Source organism: Anabrus simplex, chromosome 5 (assembly GCF_040414725.1).
Source record: "Anabrus simplex isolate iqAnaSimp1 chromosome 5, ASM4041472v1, whole genome shotgun sequence".
Taxonomy (NCBI): Eukaryota; Metazoa; Arthropoda; class Insecta; order Orthoptera; family Tettigoniidae; genus Anabrus; species Anabrus simplex.
Window position 1 is genome coordinate 370,514,290 of NC_090269.1, and position 19,360 is coordinate 370,533,649.

Here is a 19,360-nt window from a genome sequence, read left to right on the forward strand (position 1 = left end):
AAAATTTAAAACCAAAGGCTCAATTACTGGAGGAAAACGTATGTCTGAGATCGATTCAGATGGTTACCTTCATGATTACTGGAATACGGTGTGCTAGGCACAGACAGAACTATTCGACCCCACTTAGTGCTATTATTTCCTTTGGTTAATCTCGACGATGTTAGCATTACAAACTCCCCTGTGGTTGGGGGTAGTAGAATAATACCCAGGGTATCCCCTGCCTGTCGTAAGAGGCGACTAAAATGGCTCAGGGGCTCTGCATTTTTAAGTGAGGTTTGGCGACCACGGAGGCCGTAGCTGAGTCCTGGCATTATTTCCACTTACTTGTGCCAGGATCCTCACTTTCATCTATCCTATCCGACCTCTTATGGTGAACACTTGTTCTATTCCGACCCCGACGCTATCAGGTTTGCGTGGCCTAGGGAGCATTTCATTATCACGCCCTTCGTGGTCCTTGTCTTCCTATGGCCGATACCTTCATTATTTGAAGTGTCGGATCCCTTCTACTTTTTCCCTCGAGGATGAGTGTCTAGTTGTACTTCCTCTTAAAACAATAATCACCATCACCACCACCACTTAGCATTACAAGGCCTACGAAGCTTTTCATTTCTATATCTTTCAATATATTTGCCTTTTCTCAGCTGCTAACTTAGGCCTAATTATTGGAAGGGTAGTCCGACTCGTTGGCTGAATGGTCAGCGTACTGGCCTTCGGTTCAGAGGGTCCCAGGTTCGATTCCCGCCGGGTCGGGGATTTTAACCTTAATTGGTTAATTCCTACGGCACGGGGGCTGGGTGTATGTGTTGTCTTAATCATCATTTCTTCCTCATCACGACGCGCAGGTCGCCTACGGGAGTCAAATAGAAAAACCTGCACCTGGCGAGCCGAACCCGTCCTGGGATATCCCGGCACTAAAAGCCATACGACATTTCATTTCATTGGAAGGGTCAGCCCTTTTTCTCTTTCTGTTATGATCAATGTTAAACGGGGCTCATGACAGGTTGATTTTTCTTAAAATATATGTTAAGCATGACAGATTGTCCGGCCCTTAAAATAACTAGTTAGTTGATAGTAGATTTTCCCAGTTTTCTTCTTTTGCACATAACATTAACCTCTACCGCGTTTGTGTATAGTAGAAGTTCTAGTTATTCAGGGGTTTTTAAGGTCTCTAAGTAATGATTTTAATTTGTGTCTATAACCTGTTAATAGTTTCTTCTAGTTCATAATCAACCTTGGACACATAATAAACCCTGTTGGAGATGGGTAGCGGAAAATACTAGACATCCTGTACTCCAGTAAATAGGGTTCTTTAAGATCATCAGGACTCAGTTATCACGCTCTTAGACTCGAGTAAGCCAATAGCTACGATCTTTGTTTTGTGTTTTGAACGTGTTTGAATATTAGTAGAATTCTCAATGACGTCAATATCATCCCCAGAAGGAGCAAGTTCTTCGATGTCAGACAAATCCATTAGCGTCGTACATTTAAGTTTTTTCTTTTCGGGTCAAATGATCGGCTCTCTTGAGTGACAGACAAGCTTCTTCTAGGAGTAACAACAAAACAAACACGGATTGCGATGAACGCATACATACATTGCGGCCTTGGTTCGTTGCATTGCCGGCTGATTATTTTCCCTTCTTTTTACTCTGCGCAACGGAGGTGTGGTATATAAGTGTGTGTAGGTCGCACAACATCATACACTCTCCTACCAACATGAACCGAGTACTGGCACTGTGCGTCCTCCTCGCCACCGTGGCTGTCGTCCTGGCTGAGGACACCTACACCACCAAGTGGGACAACATCAACGTGGACGAGATCCTCAGCAATGAGCGCTTGAGGAAGGTGTACTTGGAGTGTCTGCTGGCTGACGACGACAAGGGCTGTGCAGAGGAAGGAAAGGCGCTCAGAAGTGAGTACAACCTATAATTAGAGAAATAGTGGTGAGAGTCACTTAAAAGGGAAATGGAATGAGAATTAGATACCTTCATGACATTTATCAGAGGAGGAATTGGCGAGCCTTGAGGACTAGTTTTGATTGCAGGCTAAGTGTGAATTTCTGTCTGCATCTTAGACCTGGTTTAAGGTCCGTTCGACCTACGTGAGAAGAATGGTGCAGCTGTCTAACGGCGATATAAATAAGTCAGGATATTAACAATTTTGCCGGGTGACAGAGCCCACTTCACAGGTTCGATCCTGGCTCAACCAGTGGTATTTGAAGGGTACTAAAATTCGGCAGTATCGTGACGGTACATTTACTGAGACGTAAAATAAAACCTGCGGGACAAAATTCCGTTACCTCGATGTCTACGAAAACAGTTAATAGTTAGTAGGATGTAAATTTATTATTATTATTATTATTATTATTATTATTAACAATTTCCCGTGTCTTGCTAAGTCTGCATGGAGATATAATGAAATTAAGACGAGGTTACTCACTAAAAATCACTATGTTCAGTGCTGAACCACTCATCAATGATACATTGGTTTTTTTGTTTAGTTCACATTCGATTATAGGATACGCTAGTAGATTTGCATGATTTTGTTTTGTTGCGTTCTGGGAGAAATGTGGTACGTTGTGGTTCAATCCTGATAAAACGTAAATAACTAAATAAGTGAACTTAAATTCACGTCGATAACTCTGAAGGTACTCACTCAATATATTGTTACAGTCTTTCAACCCAAACTTTGAAGGGGAAAATGTAGCCTACATTAAGTTCTATATTTACGTATTATATTAGACTAATGTGAATCCTGAGCAGTATTAAAAGGAAAATGCTTTTCTTTTGCTAGCTGCTTTACATCGCACCGACACAGATAGGTCTTATGGCGACGATGGGACAGGAAAGGCCTAGGCCGTGGCCTTAATTGAGGTGAAGCCCCAGCATTTGCCTGGTATGAAAATGGGAAACCACGGAAAACCCTTTTCAGGGCTGCCAGCAGTGGCGTTCGAACCCACTACCTCCCGGATGCGAGTTCACAGCTGCGAGCTCCTAACCGCACGGCCAACTCTCCCGGTAGGAAAATGCTAGTCACAAAGTTATGTTAATTGGAATGTTTCTCTGCTGTAGGGGTCGTACTTCACGATTGGTCCTGACTTCCCAAAGAGCCACCAAATCTCTAAATCTGCTACATCAGCACATGTTTCGCTTAGTTTATGACTAGCTCAACACTTTTTATTCAATACTTCAATAATGTCAATAATATTATTCTTAAAATTTTCGAAATGACTCTTATTAATTATTTGCTTTTCGATATTACTCTACGAATTGATTGCATGGAGGGATTGCAGTGGTTACTATGATTTAATATAATGTTATCAACAAAAATTAGTTCTTTCGTACAAATTTTGAATACATTTTCGTCACAGATTTCTTCCAGTAGTGATAGCTGAATATTAGCCACTTATTTGTATTGCAAGCTCAGCGGATCGCAGTAAACCTCTGAAATATGAAGGCTAGTTTCTATATTTCTCTTTTCGTCGGGGTATAGAACCCACGTGAGCTGAATGATTCTTTACTGCTTCGGCTAGTCTCATATTAATACCGAGCAAGTGTAGAAATTACCTTATGGATACAAAATTATAGAAGTTCAGTATTTATAACATTCCTGAACACCACTGGTTTACGTTCAATTACTACCCTATCACTTGCTTCATCTTAGATATGTGTAGTAAATACATTATAAGTGGGATAAGTTGATATACGAAATTCTAAACATAAAAGGCAGCTATTAATAGGAGATTAATTTTAAACCATAAGTAACAATGGCATATCTAATAACCTGTTTACGTGCCTTGAAACTTATTTCAGTCACACTCATGACCTCTATGTTTAAGTGAGGTTACCAATTACATAATAAATTGTAACTGATTGATCGCGGCGAATTTCTATGAGTATAAATGGTTGCTTTCCTCTTTAAAAAAAAGTATAAGGAAAATTGAAAATTTGGGCAGGGCAGGTTTACTGGGAATCTGGACGTTATTACACATCACACACACAACGCTTTCTATGAAATATATGATTATTAACGAAATATATACTTTACTTTTATTCTGTTATATGTTTAACATCGTACTACGTCTTGTTCTACTACTGCTAATAATAATAGTATGGCATCAGCTACCGTTGACAGAATTTATTTATTTATTTATTTATTTATTTATTTATTTATTTATTTATTTATTTATTTGGGAAACCAAAACAGCGAGAAGCCGAATTACAGAATTCCGCAGTGATGAAAATATTGAGTGGTGTTATCTAGATGACCTGCCTACCTATTTCTATATTCCGATTGTGCTGCTATCTAGTAACAAAAGAGGAGTTCTGCTGAAACAGACATTATGGCTTAGTTAAATTAATTTAGTCACGTGATACTGTGAGTCCAAAGGATACGTTTAACACGCCAACAACAATGCCATGGGGTTGCGGGTTTTTTTCAACCTTCTTTCAAATTCCACTAAGTCAGCCAGGAACACAGGAACATGTTACAACCATGACCCCTAACTAAGAAAGTAATGTGGTCTAATGTATAATTTGTATGTCTTAGGTAACGGAATATACATGAAAATCTTGGGGTTTGTTTGCTGACCCCCAGCATAGGTGTTCAACGGTACAACACTTATAATTGGTGAGCGACTGTTAATGAGCAAAATTTGATCAATTTAATGTGCTATATTCCCCGATTATTACTCATTACTACACTTCATTTTGTTTGTTGTGTGAAACTGTAAATATTATGAGCTACTTCGTTAAACAGGTGTTAATTAGTAAAATAAATGTAAGACAGTCATTGCAGATAATATATAATTATCAACTCAGTTGCGATTCTCATTGAACCGATTTGTTAAGAAAGCACAACATTTCACTCCTGGATTATTCCATGTCAGAATCAAATAGCGCCCTCCCTCAGGATGTTAGTAATCTTAACTGGAGTGATTAGTGTACAGCACTGAAGCAATCTGTTTTCTATAGCTATTCAGACTCTAACTCATTTATATTTTATTCTTGTTGTTATGCCATTGTCCCCGCATTTTGATACTTTAAGGTCAAAGGCGCGAACTTTGGATTTCGCCGTGCTCTTCGACCGGATGCCTTTCCCTTGATAATCGAACCCAGGAGCCTCTGAAACGAAGGTCGCAATGCTGACCATTCAGTCAATGAATCGGATTTCCCTTTTACCTGGACCAGATGATGGGGATACAACCAGGGTAGTTTTTGGCCGAACCTGGAGTTACAAAGCCAGGAAGTCTCTCAACAGACATCTCATTAGTTTACCTGGGACCTTCGTACTTCCTGGCGACAAATATCCTCTTTTCCTTCCTTAATTTTCTAGGTAAGTTGTTGAGTGCCTTTTCTGTTTAACCACTGGTAACATCAGTATCAGGAGGATTTAAATTAAGACGATCAACCGTACTACTCAAGAAGGAAGAAGAATATTTCTAAACTTTCAAAAAATGAGAGAGGGGATAAAGCACGTGAGGGGCCATTAATGAAAGGAATGTGAAAGAGAGAGAGGGAGAGAATGTGTACCTTCGGAGTAGGAACAGGAAAATAAGTACAACAAGAAAAATGATTCATGGAGGAAAATATGGGCAATACAAAAAAAATACCGGATATGTTAGAAAATAGTTACGAGAGAACTGATTCATAAAAAATACCTAGGAAATAGGAAATAAGACTGGATACATTAGCAAATAGTTCCGACAGATTTGATTCATTGCGAAAAATATCGACAATAGGAAAAATGGATGGGATATATTAGAAATATTTACGATTGAGATGGATGATGACCGTGTCACTGAGGAAAATGCTAAAGAATGAAACCCCGCATGTCACAACGGCCCCGAAGACCAATGGACTACCAAGTGACCACTGTTCAGCCCGAAGGCCTGCAGATTATGGGGTGTTATGTGGTCAGCATGACGAATCCTCTCGGCCGTTATTATTGGATTTCTAGAGCGGGGCCGCTATCTCACCGCCACGGAGCTCCTCAATTGTAATCACGTAGAAAGGGTGGTCCTCCTAGCAGTCCTCACATCCAGGTAAAATCCCTTACTTGGCCGGGAATCGACCCGGAGGCCTCCGTGTAAAAGGCAGGAAAAAAGCTCAAGTTATTGATTGTCATCACGGATAAGATGAGGAAAGCAGATTGAAATGCTATAGGCATATTGTATGGTAGGAGGAAACAACCGGGCGAGTTGGCCGTGCACGTAGAGGCGTGCGGCTGTGAGCTTGCATCCGGGAGATAGTAGGTTCGAATCCCATTATCGGCAGCCCTGAAAATGGTTTTCCGTGGTTTCCCATTTTCACACCAGGCAAATGCTGGGGCTGTACCTTAATTAAGGCCACGGCCGCTTCCTTCCAACTCCTAGGCCTTTCCTATCCCATCGTCGCCATAAGACCTATCTGTGTCGGCGCGACGTAAAGCCCCTAGCAAAAAAAAAAGGAGGAAACAATGACCACGAAGAAATCTTTGGATAATCTGGTGATGAGAAACAGATCAAGAGGAAGACAGAAGATGACGAAAAGGACTGCGGATGACGTAAGGGAGAAAGGATTTCGGGACGAGGATGTGAGAGACAGACAAAAATAGAGGAGTCTGTTTTGTTGAAATCGACCAATGATCTAGGAGATAAAACGAGATGTAGTAGAAAAAGGACTATAATTATAAGTGGACATGTCAATTCAGACATACTGTAGATAAGGTGAAGGGGTTGGAGCGAGTAAGTTATAGGGCAGCATGTGTGTCTCTCCCAGGGTTTTCGGAACATTACACTACTGCAGTACATTAAAAGCAGTGCCACAAATTTTTAAATGAAAATTTCACATGAGATACAAATTGTAATTAAAATTAATAACGTAAATTAACAACTATTTGTGTTTATGCGACATTGTACTAATTCTCTTATTGTTATGTTCCAGGTGCCCTTCCTGATGCTCTGGCTACTGAATGTAAGAAATGTACCGACAAACAGAAGGAGAAGGCAGAGAAGGTCATCAAATGGATCATCGAGAACAACGCTGACTCCTGGAAGAAGTTGAAGGCCAAGTGGGACCCCACAGGAGCGTACACCAAGAAGTACGAGGAGGAAGCCAGGAAGCGCGGCATCAACGTGTAAAACACTGATCGAGTGTAGAGGCAAAACTTGAAAATTCCTTCACAACAATACTTGTTGATTTTGTAGATAATTTGAAAATAAAACACTTTTAACCTTTATAATGAATGTAAAGTCCTTAAATCTATATTTTAGTTTAATAAAGCCAGCCTAGTGCTGCACGGGTGTTAACGTACACAGCTGCGACTTCTACCCCAATAATCATGTTATTTTTCACTTTCGTCCATTTGTTAGCAAACCGGGCCAGTTTGGCGTGCGGTTAGAGGAGCGCAGCTGTGACACTGAATGCGGGAGATAGTGGGTTCGAACCACACTGTCGGCAGCCTTGAAGATGGATTTCCATGGTTTCCTATTTTCACACCAGGAAAATGCTGGGGCTGTACCATAATTAAGGCCACGGCAACTTCCTTCCAATCCTAGCCCTTTCCTATCCGATCGTCCCCATAAGACCTATCTGTGTTGGTGCGACGTAAAGCGAAATGAAAAAAACGAGAAAAATTGTTAGCAGTGTTGATATCCATCTTTGTGTGGTATAATGATGCTCCGCTTAGGGTACTTACCCAAATTTCACTCCCTTTAACAAAAAACATCCCGTATAGGCCTACTACTTTTTCTAATTACATAACAAGCAAAATTTCTGCCATGTAGCTTCATGGTAAGTCTGAGAAATAGTGATGAGTGAATAAGTGAGTCGTGGATTCCTCTTTTATATATACATTATAATTTGCATTACGTCGCACCGACACAGATAGGTCTAATGAAGGCAATAGGATAGGTAAGGGTAAGGAGTTGGAAGGAAGCGGCCGTGGCCTTGATTAAGGTACATCCCCAGAATGTTCCTGGTGTGAAAATGGGAAACCATCGAAAACCATCTTGAGGGCTCCCGGTAGTGTGGTTCGAACCCACTATCTCCCGAATGCAAGCTCACAGCTGTGCGACACTTACAGCACGACCACTTGCTCGGTTTCGCTTTTAAATGTAGAGATTATGCTCACTCTCACTTTTAAACACTCCATTTAAGCCCATTCTTCTACTGTCGTCATTCCACTCCATCTCTTCACTGACAGCTTGGAGCATGCCGGGCGAGTTGGCCTTGCGGTTAGGGGCGCAAAGCTCTTAGCTTGCATCTGGGAGATAGTGGGTCCGAACCCCACTGTCTGCAGCCCTGAAAATGAATTCTTAAAGTCACGGCTGCTTCCTTCCCACTCCTAGCCCTTCTCTATCCCATCGTCGCCATAAGACCTATGTGTGCCGGTGAAACCTAAAGTAAAATTAAAAAAAAAAAAAAGAAAAAGCTCGGAGCATATCGCTTAGTCGAGCTGCTACCAAGTCTTCCATGTCCAAACATTGCAACAATTTCGTAAGACTACTCCATTTACTCAAAACAAATCTTGTTGCTACGCTTTCTATCTTTTCTAGTTCTCGAATACAACGGGAACGTACTCTAATAGGAGTCTCTGTGACTTATAATGTACGTCCTGTCCTTTGCATCCCTACTACAAACCCCTAAAATTCCTCAAAGTCATATAAACGAGATATTCAACCTCAATTGACAACCTCGTTAATGTTAATACCCCAGTGAAGATCTTTCGACATACAGCATTAACTCCTAGGTACTTATAGTTATTTCCATTAAGTGTCTATTTCCTGGCCTTTAATCCATGGGGTCACGGGTTTTATTTCCGGCCGAGCCGGAAATTTAAACCTTCATTGGTTAATTCCGATGGTTCAGGGACTGGTTGTCTTACGCATTCGAATTCATAATAGGTAGGATCACGTTTTCATAGACGCACAGGTCGCCTATGAGGAGTCAACTCAAAAGAACTGCACCAGGTCTCTCTGGAGGCTATACGCTCTAATTATTATTATTATTCGAAACCGACTTTCAACCTATTAGGTCGTGTTACGTACATTTAGTACGTGTTGAAGTGATGTTAAGCACAGAACAAAAATGGCCAACCAGACACCAGTGGGATCCGAACCCACAATCTCCCGATTTCGCGTCGGATCACACTGGTGTCTGGTTGGCCATTTTTGTTCTGTACTTAACATCTCTTCAACACGTACTAAATGTACGTAACACGACCTAATAGGTAGAAAGTCGGTTTCGATTACAACGCGGTCGTGAAAATTCAATATTCATTATTATTATTATTATTATTATTATTATTATTATTATTATTATTATTATTATTATTATTATTATTATTATTATTATTATTATTATTATTATTATTATTATTATTATTATTATTACACTCTATTAGCACAATATTTATAACTGAGAAGCCTATTTATTTGGTAAAACATTCAACGTGGCTTTTCACACCATTCACTTCTATACCATTGGCCTTCTGACCCGAACTTGGCAGGTTCGGTCCTGGCTCTGTCCGGTGGTATTTGAAGGTGCTCAAACACGTCAGCCTCGTGTAGGTAGATTTAATAGCACGTAAAGAAGTCTCTGGTAAGACCCCAACTAGAGTATGGTTCCAGTGTATGGGACCCTCACCAAGATTACCTGATTCAAGAACTGGAAAAAATCCAAAGAAAAGCAGCTCGATTTGTTCTGGGTGATTTCCGACAAAAGAGTAGCGTTACAAAAATATTGCAAAGTTTGGGCTGGGAAGAATTGGGAGAAAGAAGACGAGCTGCTCGACTAAATGGTATGTTCCGAGCTGTCAGCGGAGAGATCGCGTGGAATGACATTAGTAGACGAATAAGTTTGAGCGACGTCTTTAAAAGTAGGAAGGATCACAGTATGAAGATAAAGTTGGAATTCAAGAGGACAAATTGGGGCAAATATTCATTTATAGGAAGGGGAGTTAGGGATTGAAATAACTTACCAAGGGAGATGTTCAATAAATTTCCAATTTCTTTGAAATTTTAGGAAAAGGCTAGGAAAACAACAGATAGGGAATTTGCCACCTGGGCGACTGCCCTAAATGCAGATCAGTATTGATTGATTGATTGATTGATTGATTGACTGATTGATTGATTGATTGATTGATTGATTGATTGATTGATTGATTGATTGATTGATTGATTGATTGATTGATTGATTGATTGATTGATTGATTGATTGATTGATTGATTAACACTCAGCTAGATACTGAAGCATCACGAACACCCCTGCACTGTCTCTGGATACACAAAGTTTATCTAGTGTAACACCCTGAGTGTTAACGATCTGATGTTTGCCTAGTTCACGGCACTTTTACACGTACGACATGTTACTCACTGCGTTTTTACGTTCTCAGCAGATGCTGCCCATTTATTATTATTACATGTAATCCGCTATTTCTTTCATCAAGTTCACTTCCGGACTCTATTGTCGTGACGTTATGTGTGTTTCTATGGCACTTCACTTTCTCTGATTGACCATATTTTACTTATGTCACATTTACCTGTGCATAAATAAACGTCGCCGAATTGCCACACGGTTCACTGTAGGCGAATAACACCATTTTACTAACTTTTGTGATTTTACACACAACACTGAACTTTACAATCAATAGAATGATTTACAACTCGTAGTGCATGAATAATTAATTTACTCAGGGCGGTAATCAGCACCTTGCCCCACAGATCACTGGGTACAAGCACTTGCACTGCGCACTACGATGAAAACACCACATTACTACAGCACTGAATAAAACTGTTTGTAACACTTAACAAGGACTAAATGTTTGAAAGACCGAATAACCGCACGACTAAATGCAAGACAGCATAAGACTGAAAGCTTGAAAAGACTGAATATCTGGCTCTCAGATCGTAAATATCCATCGCATATTTCCAAATCTCTGTTATTATTATTAATAACAACTGAAGTCTCTCAGTTGGCATCAATGGATATGCAGGGAAATTCACAGAGAATTATATTTTCACGGGTTAACACATCCCTCTGACTAGGTCTTTGATCACGTGATGCGTGCCTGTTCTCTGCTCACTCTTGCACAGAGAGCGCGTTTTTCAAGTACTGACTGGCGAACGCCCTGTTTTCGCTAAGTGCGCGTAATGAGACTCCCGTCTCGCTAGGTATCAGCAAGTCACTCGTTCCCCGTATAGTGTAAAATGTGCTATTTATGGCACTAATTATCACAGAATGGCACGGAAAATGGCATATTGCATTCACAGGGTATCATGAAATGCTATTGACGGTGTCGTGAACGGCCACAGTACCTAACGTAAAGCCACGGTCGCTTCCTTCCCTCTTCCTTGTCTATCCCTTCCAATCTTCCTATCCTCCCACAAGGCACCTGTTGAGCAAAGCAGGTGAGGCCGCCTGGGTGAGGTACTGGTCATTCTCCCCAGTTTTATCCCCAGACCCAATGTCTCACGCTCTAGGACACTGCCCTTGAGGCGGTAGAGGTGGGATCCCTCGCTGAGTCCAAGGGAATAACCAACTCTGGAGGGTAAACAGATTAACAGAGAAGATAATAATAATAATAATAATAATAATAATAATAATAATAATAATAATAATAATAATAATAATAATAGAGGAATTTCAAGTCGACAGGAAAACGAGGGAATTGATTAAACAAACTCTGACCAACACAACATCAAAAGTTAAGTTCTTGGGAGAAATTTCTGAACCGTTCGAAATCAGAACTGGTGTCCGACAGGGAGATGGACTATCCCCACTACTATTCAATTTAGTTTTGGAAAAAGTGATTCGTAAATGGAAAAAAGAAACTAAAGGTATAAACATTGGCAGACTTCTTAAAGACAAAATTCACCTTGATTGCTTAGCTTTCGCAGATGACCTTGCGATCTTTTCGAACAACAAACAAGAAGCAATCCACTCCATAGAAAATTTGCATGAAATAGCTGCAAAAACCGAACTTCAAATTTCATTTGAAAAGACGCAGTTTATGGAAGGAATAAATCAAGATTCGACAATCAACCATTAATCAACAAATGTGGAATAATTTCCCAAGTAGACAAATTCAAGTATATAGATGAAATTATTCAGCCAGCAGGGTTAAATCAGGAAGCTAACAAAGAAAGAATTGCTAAACTGCAAAGGGCTTACAAAATCACATGGAACAGATACAACAAAAGATGTATATCAAAAAAATATAAAATTGCGACACTACAATACAGTCATCAAACCAGTGGCACTTTATGCATCTGAAACACTGATCATTGGCGGCAGGTCACAAATGAAAAGCATTGAGAAACAAGAGAGGAAAATTCTCAGAAAAATCCTAGGACCAAAGTTCGAAAATGGAATTTGTATGAAAAAGAAACCACACGAAATATTTCAATTCACAGAAAAAATCACAGATACCATCAGAAAGAGACAACTAAAATTCTACGGACACCTACGCAGAATGGATAACAACAGGCTGACAAAGAACATTCTAAATCTAGCTCTAACCCTGAAAATCCGCAACAATTGGTTAGCAGAAATTCATGAAGATCTACAAGAAATGCGTATTGAGGACGAAACCATTCAAGATAGAATGAAATTTAGAAGCCTAGTAAACAAACATAAATTTGCAGAGAAACCAACAAGAAAAATACAGGCTGGGACAGAAACACGCAGAAAGGAACACAGTGGAAAAATGAAGAGATACTGAGATGAAAAGAAGAAGAAACATTGTGCAAAATAAGTTCAAACGCCCTCTACACTTAGGCACAACGAATCAAAAAAAATTAATAATCAGTACTGGTTTTCTACAGTATATACCGGGTGGTTCAGCAGCCTCTTATTTTTTCGGAGATAGGTAACCCAACTAATGCGTATATCATAGTCATCTGAAAAACATTAGTACCTTCTTCTTTATGGCCTTGGTACAACCATATTATTATATAATGCTCGCGAATATGGTACAAATCATTAGCGGCAGTATTATTTCTATTACTTAAACTGCAATGAATGTGGGAAACGATTACAGCTGCGAATAACACTATCTAACGTTGGAAACGAAGTGTCCATAATGACTACCGTGGCTGGCGGTAGCTAAGTTGACCGAACTACGTATTACTGCTGATGCATCAGTCCAGCTTTTGTAACAGGTTCGAATCGCAGGCTGCTACATTTTTTGTTTCTATTAACGCCGTTTACATCACTGTATATGGACGCATATCTTCCTGTTCCAAAAAGTGACTTTCTATTTGGCCTTGAAAAGGGACCGTCTTTATCCGGTGTTCAGTAACCATATTACACTACGACGAGAGTAGGTATCTGTATTAGGGAAGTAGGGTGCCTTGCATATTCAGAGTAACAAGTGTTCGAAATGTTGACCACGTTTTACCATTACGGAGCTTTACATTTTTATGCCACCGAACTTTCTCCATAAATTAGCAACAATTGAAAGTACTCTTCATAGGAATACATCCTGAGCAGGGTGCGAAATCGGAAAAAATGGTGGGGGGGGGGCAAGAAGAAGTATCATAGGGCTTAACTACTGGTATTTATTTGAAGCAGTACCCGGCCGGGGAGGAGGTATATAATTCCCTTGTAAGTAAATTACCCCCTACCCCTGAAAAATGTAAAATTAAAATGTTTTTATTTGAATTCTGTTGTTATGATAAGAATGATGTTCAATGGAAAATTATTCCCGGGTTTCAGATGGACTTGCCAGAGTGAAACATGAAAAATAGGCTGCATGTGCGGAATCGCCATCGCTGCGTTGTTTTATTGCTCAAGGTGTGGCAATCATCCAATTATTTCTATCTTATCTGTATTATTATTGTTGTTTTTATGAAAATATGCACAGTAAAAAAACACTGATTTCAGTAATATGTTACATTTTCCTCATTTTATAATAAAAAATCCCCCCTGGGCAATTTTAGTGGGGGGGACCTTTGAGATAAATTCATCGGTGGGGGGAAAAGCCTCCCTGCCCCCCACCCCCCGCACCCTGATCCTGAGTGAATAAATAAGTGCTGTAATGTGACCTGGAAGGTGTGCATTATTATTTGCGTGCTTTGGATTCGGTGGGTTGTTGATTCGAATTCTATACTGGCCGTCCTGGAGACGATTTTCTTCGGTTTCCAATTTTCACGACCACAAGGCGAATGGCTGGACGGTGCCTTAATAAAAGACCAAGGTCGATTTCCTTCACAATCCTTCTCCCACCCATTCTTAGGGGAAGTGCGCCAAGGCAGAGCGCACCCCTTAAAACCAATAGCAATTATTATTATTGTATCCTCGCTAAAATGGAGCACTTCTGTCGATCAATAAATGTGCTTTATGCTGGATTCGAACCACGACGTTGCCGATACTCATACACCTTGCGCTCCGTTCTGTAACCGATCCAGCCACGAAGTTAAAATACATAGTGCTTTCTAGATATTTAGTACTTAAGTATGGCCGTTCCACCTCGAAAGTTGACATACGTATCAAAGTCTTCAATTAAAGTTTACAGTGTTCATTTAACTTCCTTACGTTACCAAATAAAATGGCGTACGGCTTTTAGTGCCGGGAGTATCCGAGTATAAGTTCGGCTCGCCAGATGCAGGTCTTTTGATTTAACGCCCGTAGGCGACCTACGCGTCGTGATGAGGATGAAATGATAATGAAGACGACACATACACCCAGCCTCCGTGCCAGCAAAATTAACCAATTATGGTTAAAAATCCTGACCCTGCTGGGAATCGAACCCGGGCCCCTTGTCCAAAGGCCAGCACCCTAACCATTTAGCCACGGAGCCGGACCTTCCGTTACAGAGCACGTGGCATAACCTATTAATTCGATCGAAGTGTCCTGTATTTTCATGCTTGTAATCTGGTCACCCTAATATACCATAACTAGCTGTAGTGGTCTTTGATGGGACATGCTCTTAGCATGCGCATTATTGCTACTTTTGTCCCCCAGAGGCTCGTCAATAGACATACCTCTCCCTATCAGTGGCTTCTCGTGACGCATTTGTTTCTGTGCTCTCTGTAGCACTTCAACTTTCATATTTTTTTCATTGCCGGACTGAGTGGCTCAGACGGTTGACGCGCTGGCTTTCTGACCCCAACTTAGCACGTTCGATCTTGGCTCAGTCCGGTGGTATTTGAAAGTTCTGAAATACGTCAGCCTCGTGTCGATACATTTACTGTAACATAAACGAACTCGCGCGGACAAAATTTCGGGACCTCAACGTCTCCGACAACCGTCAAAGTAGTTAGTGGGACGTAAAAATATTACATTATTAATAATTTTTTCAGTATTGATTATCTTGATTTGATCTCTTCTTTCCGGTATAGAAAAGAAATGTATCGGGTTAATTTTTTTAAAAACACTGACAGATATACAAAAACTTGAATACGTTGCCGGAACGATCTCCATACTAACAGTCTTTACAATCTATAGGCCTAGAGTTAGTTACCGTACTTTCGAAAACATTTATATGAGGCCTACTGATATTTCCATTACTTTTTTGCTGTATGGAAAAAAAGGCATAGAACAAAAATTGGGCACGAACTATTTTCAAACCCTCCAGTTGACAATTTTAAACAACTTATAGCTAAGGTTTTACTCGACCTTGTTCTAAACTGAAATAACAATTTTCATTAAAATCCACCCTTTCATTTACCTGTATTCGTGTGACAGACACTGACAAACTTTAAACTGAACTACACACTGGCCAATACAATGACGTCAGTATTCGTATCATAATACAATATAAACCGACTGGCAATCTCATCAACGAAACGCTCAGGAACAGTTGTTTCAAAGTAATAATGGGCAAAATGATGAGTTCACGGATGAATCTAAACAACGGACAGTCACAAGGATCTGACCTAGCCCCTCTCCTGTTCAGTTTGTACATATCACACATGCCTGAAACCATAACAAGAAAGATTCGGTATGCTGACGACTGGCGACTCGCAATGTGCCATAGAGATCGTGAAGTTACCGAGTCCGTATTGACCCATTATTTAACAATTATTAGTGAATATTTCCGTAAATGGAGGTTTCAGCCAAGTGTCGCTAAGACAGATATCTCACCGTTTCACCTAAACAACAAGTTGGCCAACAAAGTGCTCAAGGTCTACTTTCAAGGAAGGCTACTCGGGCATAACACAAACCCGAAAATATCTAGGGGTCGCGCTTGAGAGAACGCTCATCTACAAACAGTACCTAGTAAGAACAGTGGCTAAATAAAAACTCGAAAAAACATACTCCAGAAACTCTGTGGCACATCATACGGATCCTCAGCATCGACACTCCGTAGTTCAGCTTTGGAGCTGACCTACACCTAATTTCTGGTTACCCATACTTACACACATAACACCTCTTTCTATGCGGCGGAAGAGGGCATTGTACGGGAGTACAAAAAGCTACAGAAAAATGCTCACCTCCCTGTTCACGCAGACATCCCAACAATCAGTAAAGGAAGGCTTCGCTCTCGTCACCCCCTTCTGGAAACTGCAAGGATGTTAGCTGACAACGCATTTAATTTCAATGACTGCTGGAAACACACATGTCAAATTAATGCTAGGACGGAACAACTAAGGATGCCGTGCATATCGTCCAAGCCACCTGGCTTTTAATTGCCATCCAAGATCTGGTCGGTCCTTAACCAATAAGAACCTACACTGGCAGGTGTGCCGAAATTCTATACGAGTGGAAGGAAATAACTTCTCCAAGTTATGACTGTGTTGCTCGAAAGCAGAATGTTCACCATATAGTCGAAGAATGTGCTCTGAAAGCTTCACCTGGCGATCCAACAGCCTTGTTATGACGCAGGGATCAATAAACTACATTCGAGGCCTGGATTTAGTTTGTAATTGAATATGAGATAATAATTGTATATATTTTAGTAATGTAGCCATACGCTAAATAAAGCAAAAACCGACTGAAGGTCGCTGTTAAAATAAGCGCTATCACATGATATGCTAGATCAAGTGAAAAACGGGTACGGTTTCTCAATTTTCACGACCAGTACTACTTTGTGTTCCAGCAATGCCAAGTTCTAGAGTTGGAATAAATCGACCGCAGACAGTGGTGAACACTGCTCTATCGTTTTCCATTAAATGGCTAATGTTTGCCTCATGGTAAGAATCGAACTGGAATACTAAGATGAACCAGCGGGTCACCTACCAGTAGTTACCTTTTTGGCTAGTTGCTTTACGTCGCACCGACACAGATAGGTGTTATGGCGACGACGGGATAGGAAAGGCCTATGAGTGGGAAGGAAGAAGCCGTGGCCTTAATTAAGGTACAGCCCCCAGCATTTGCCTGGAGTGAAAATGGGAAACCACTGAAGACCATTTTCAGGGCTACCGACAGTGGGGTTCGAACCCACTATTTCCCGGATGCGGGCTTACAGCTGCGCGCTCCTAACAGCACGGCCAACTCGCCCGATCCAGTAGTTATCAGGACATGTATGAACCAGAGGAATGGCATGCAACGATTTATCGGAGATGAGTGGCAGCAGACGAAACAAAGGACAACACAACAATTACCAGTCAATGTAATGCTATTCATGAATTTTTTGTGGTATTTCGATGTTGTAGCCCTTCTCATTAATTTATTTTCAATTTGATAATATTCCTAATCATACTTCCATTTGAAAACGTAAGTTTCTAAAATAATGCACACTCTAAAAAGTATAGAAACCGAGTATGCGATACAATTATGAGCCCTGGATTGCACTTCATTTCTGTGAAAACAGTACATCAACAGCAATCCATTTCAAATATTTGGGGTAAAATATTTAGGTGTGTCACCGGGTATAGGTACGAATGAATGAACCTAAGAAACTTTTAGTTTTACGAGACTGATGATATCGCGATGATAACCAAGGGTTAAGTGAATGAGATCAAAGAAATAACCTGCAGATATGGAAGGGTGTGGTGGATTTATCGGTGTGCGATCTTATGAGGTGCGTTTGAGTCATAAAACCTTTCCTCAGAACTAGAAACAGATATAATTCTGCGATTTGTTTTTAAATAAAGGGGTACACTTTAAAAGAGATGGAAGCAGTTTACAGCACAAAGAACCCTAGCGGCAGAGGCGAGACTGAAGACTGTTTTTGATACTTAAATGGCGAAGCTTTCATTGCAAGATCAGCGTGTAATCATTGGTTGTTTTTTCTTCCATCTGCGGGGTGTGACACCAATTGAAATTTATCGCCAGTTGAGTGGGATATACGGTGATGGTTTCATGGATGAGTCTAATATAAGTTCGTGGGTGCGAACCGTTCAAGGAAGGCAGAACGTCGGGTGGCGAGAAACCGAGACAATCTTGGCTTCGCACTGGCCGGTCTGACGACATGTCAAATCAATCAATCAATACTGATCTGCATTTAGGGCAGTCCCCCAGGTGGCAGATTCCCTATCTGTTGTTTTCCTAGCCCTTTCCTAAATGATTTCAAAGAAATTGGAAATTTATTGAACGTCTCCCTTGGTAAGTTATTCCAATCCCCAACTCCCCTTTCTATAAACGAATATTTGCTCCAGTTTGTCCTCTTGAATCCCAACTTTATCTTCATATTGTGATCTTTCCTACTTTTATAAACGCCACTCAAACTTATTCGTCTACTAATGTCATTCCACGCCATCTGTCCGCTGACAGCTCGGAACATACCACTTAGTCGAGCAGCTCGTCTCCTTTCTCCCAAGTCTTCGCAACCCAAACTTTGCAACACTTTTGTAACGCTACTCTTTTGTCGGAAATCACCCAGCACAAATCGAGCTGCTTTTCTTTGGATTTTTTCCAATTCTTGAATTAGGTAATCCTGGTGAGGGTCCCATACACTGGAACCATACTCTAGTTGGGGTCTTACCAGAGACTTATATGCCCTCTCCTTTACATCCTTACTACAACCCCTAAACACCCTCATAACCATGTCCAGAGATCTGTACCCTTTATTTACAATCCCATTTATGTGATTACCCCAATGAAGAACTTTCTTTTTAGGATCGCCGAATGAGTGTGGAGCAGATCGTCTGCAGAGTTGGCATTTCCATGGGATCAAAGCACACAATCCTCCATGACGATCTGAAAATCTGAAAAATGGAAAACGGCCGGAAAAGGCTGCACGTGTGCTCATTCACCATGACAAAACACCAGCGTATCGGGCGTAAGTGACGCAGCAATTTCTTCGTGAAAACAACTTCAAAATGATTTTGCAAGTTCCCTACTCCCCTGGCCTGGCTCCTAGTGACTTCTGGCTGTTTCCAACGATGGAAAACACTCCCTGTGGCCGTATTCACTAGCCGTGCCGATATTCAATTAGCAATTTTTCAGTGGTCAAAACAGACCCCTAAAGAAGTGTTGGCAGCGGTCATGGAATGAAG

At 40.8% G+C, this 19,360-nt stretch overlaps 1 protein-coding gene across 2 annotated transcripts in view; it reads left to right on the forward strand.

Moving 5' to 3' along the window:
* Positions 1-1,688: 1,688 nt before the first annotated feature.
* Positions 1,689-19,360, forward strand: part of LOC136874134 (ejaculatory bulb-specific protein 3) — a 50,107-nt gene continuing 32,435 nt past the window's right edge. Inside the window, exons 1-2 of one of the 2 annotated variants that reach the window (XM_068227666.1) lie at positions 1,689-1,909; positions 6,921-7,137. In XM_068227666.1, the coding sequence (XP_068083767.1) occupies positions 1,714-1,909; positions 6,921-7,117 (393 nt within the window). In that variant the 5' untranslated portion in view covers positions 1,689-1,713 and the 3' untranslated portion in view covers positions 7,118-7,137. Of the gene's footprint in view, positions 1,910-6,920; positions 7,223-19,360 lie in introns of those variants that run through there. The other variant, XM_067147693.2, reaches the window with a different exon arrangement.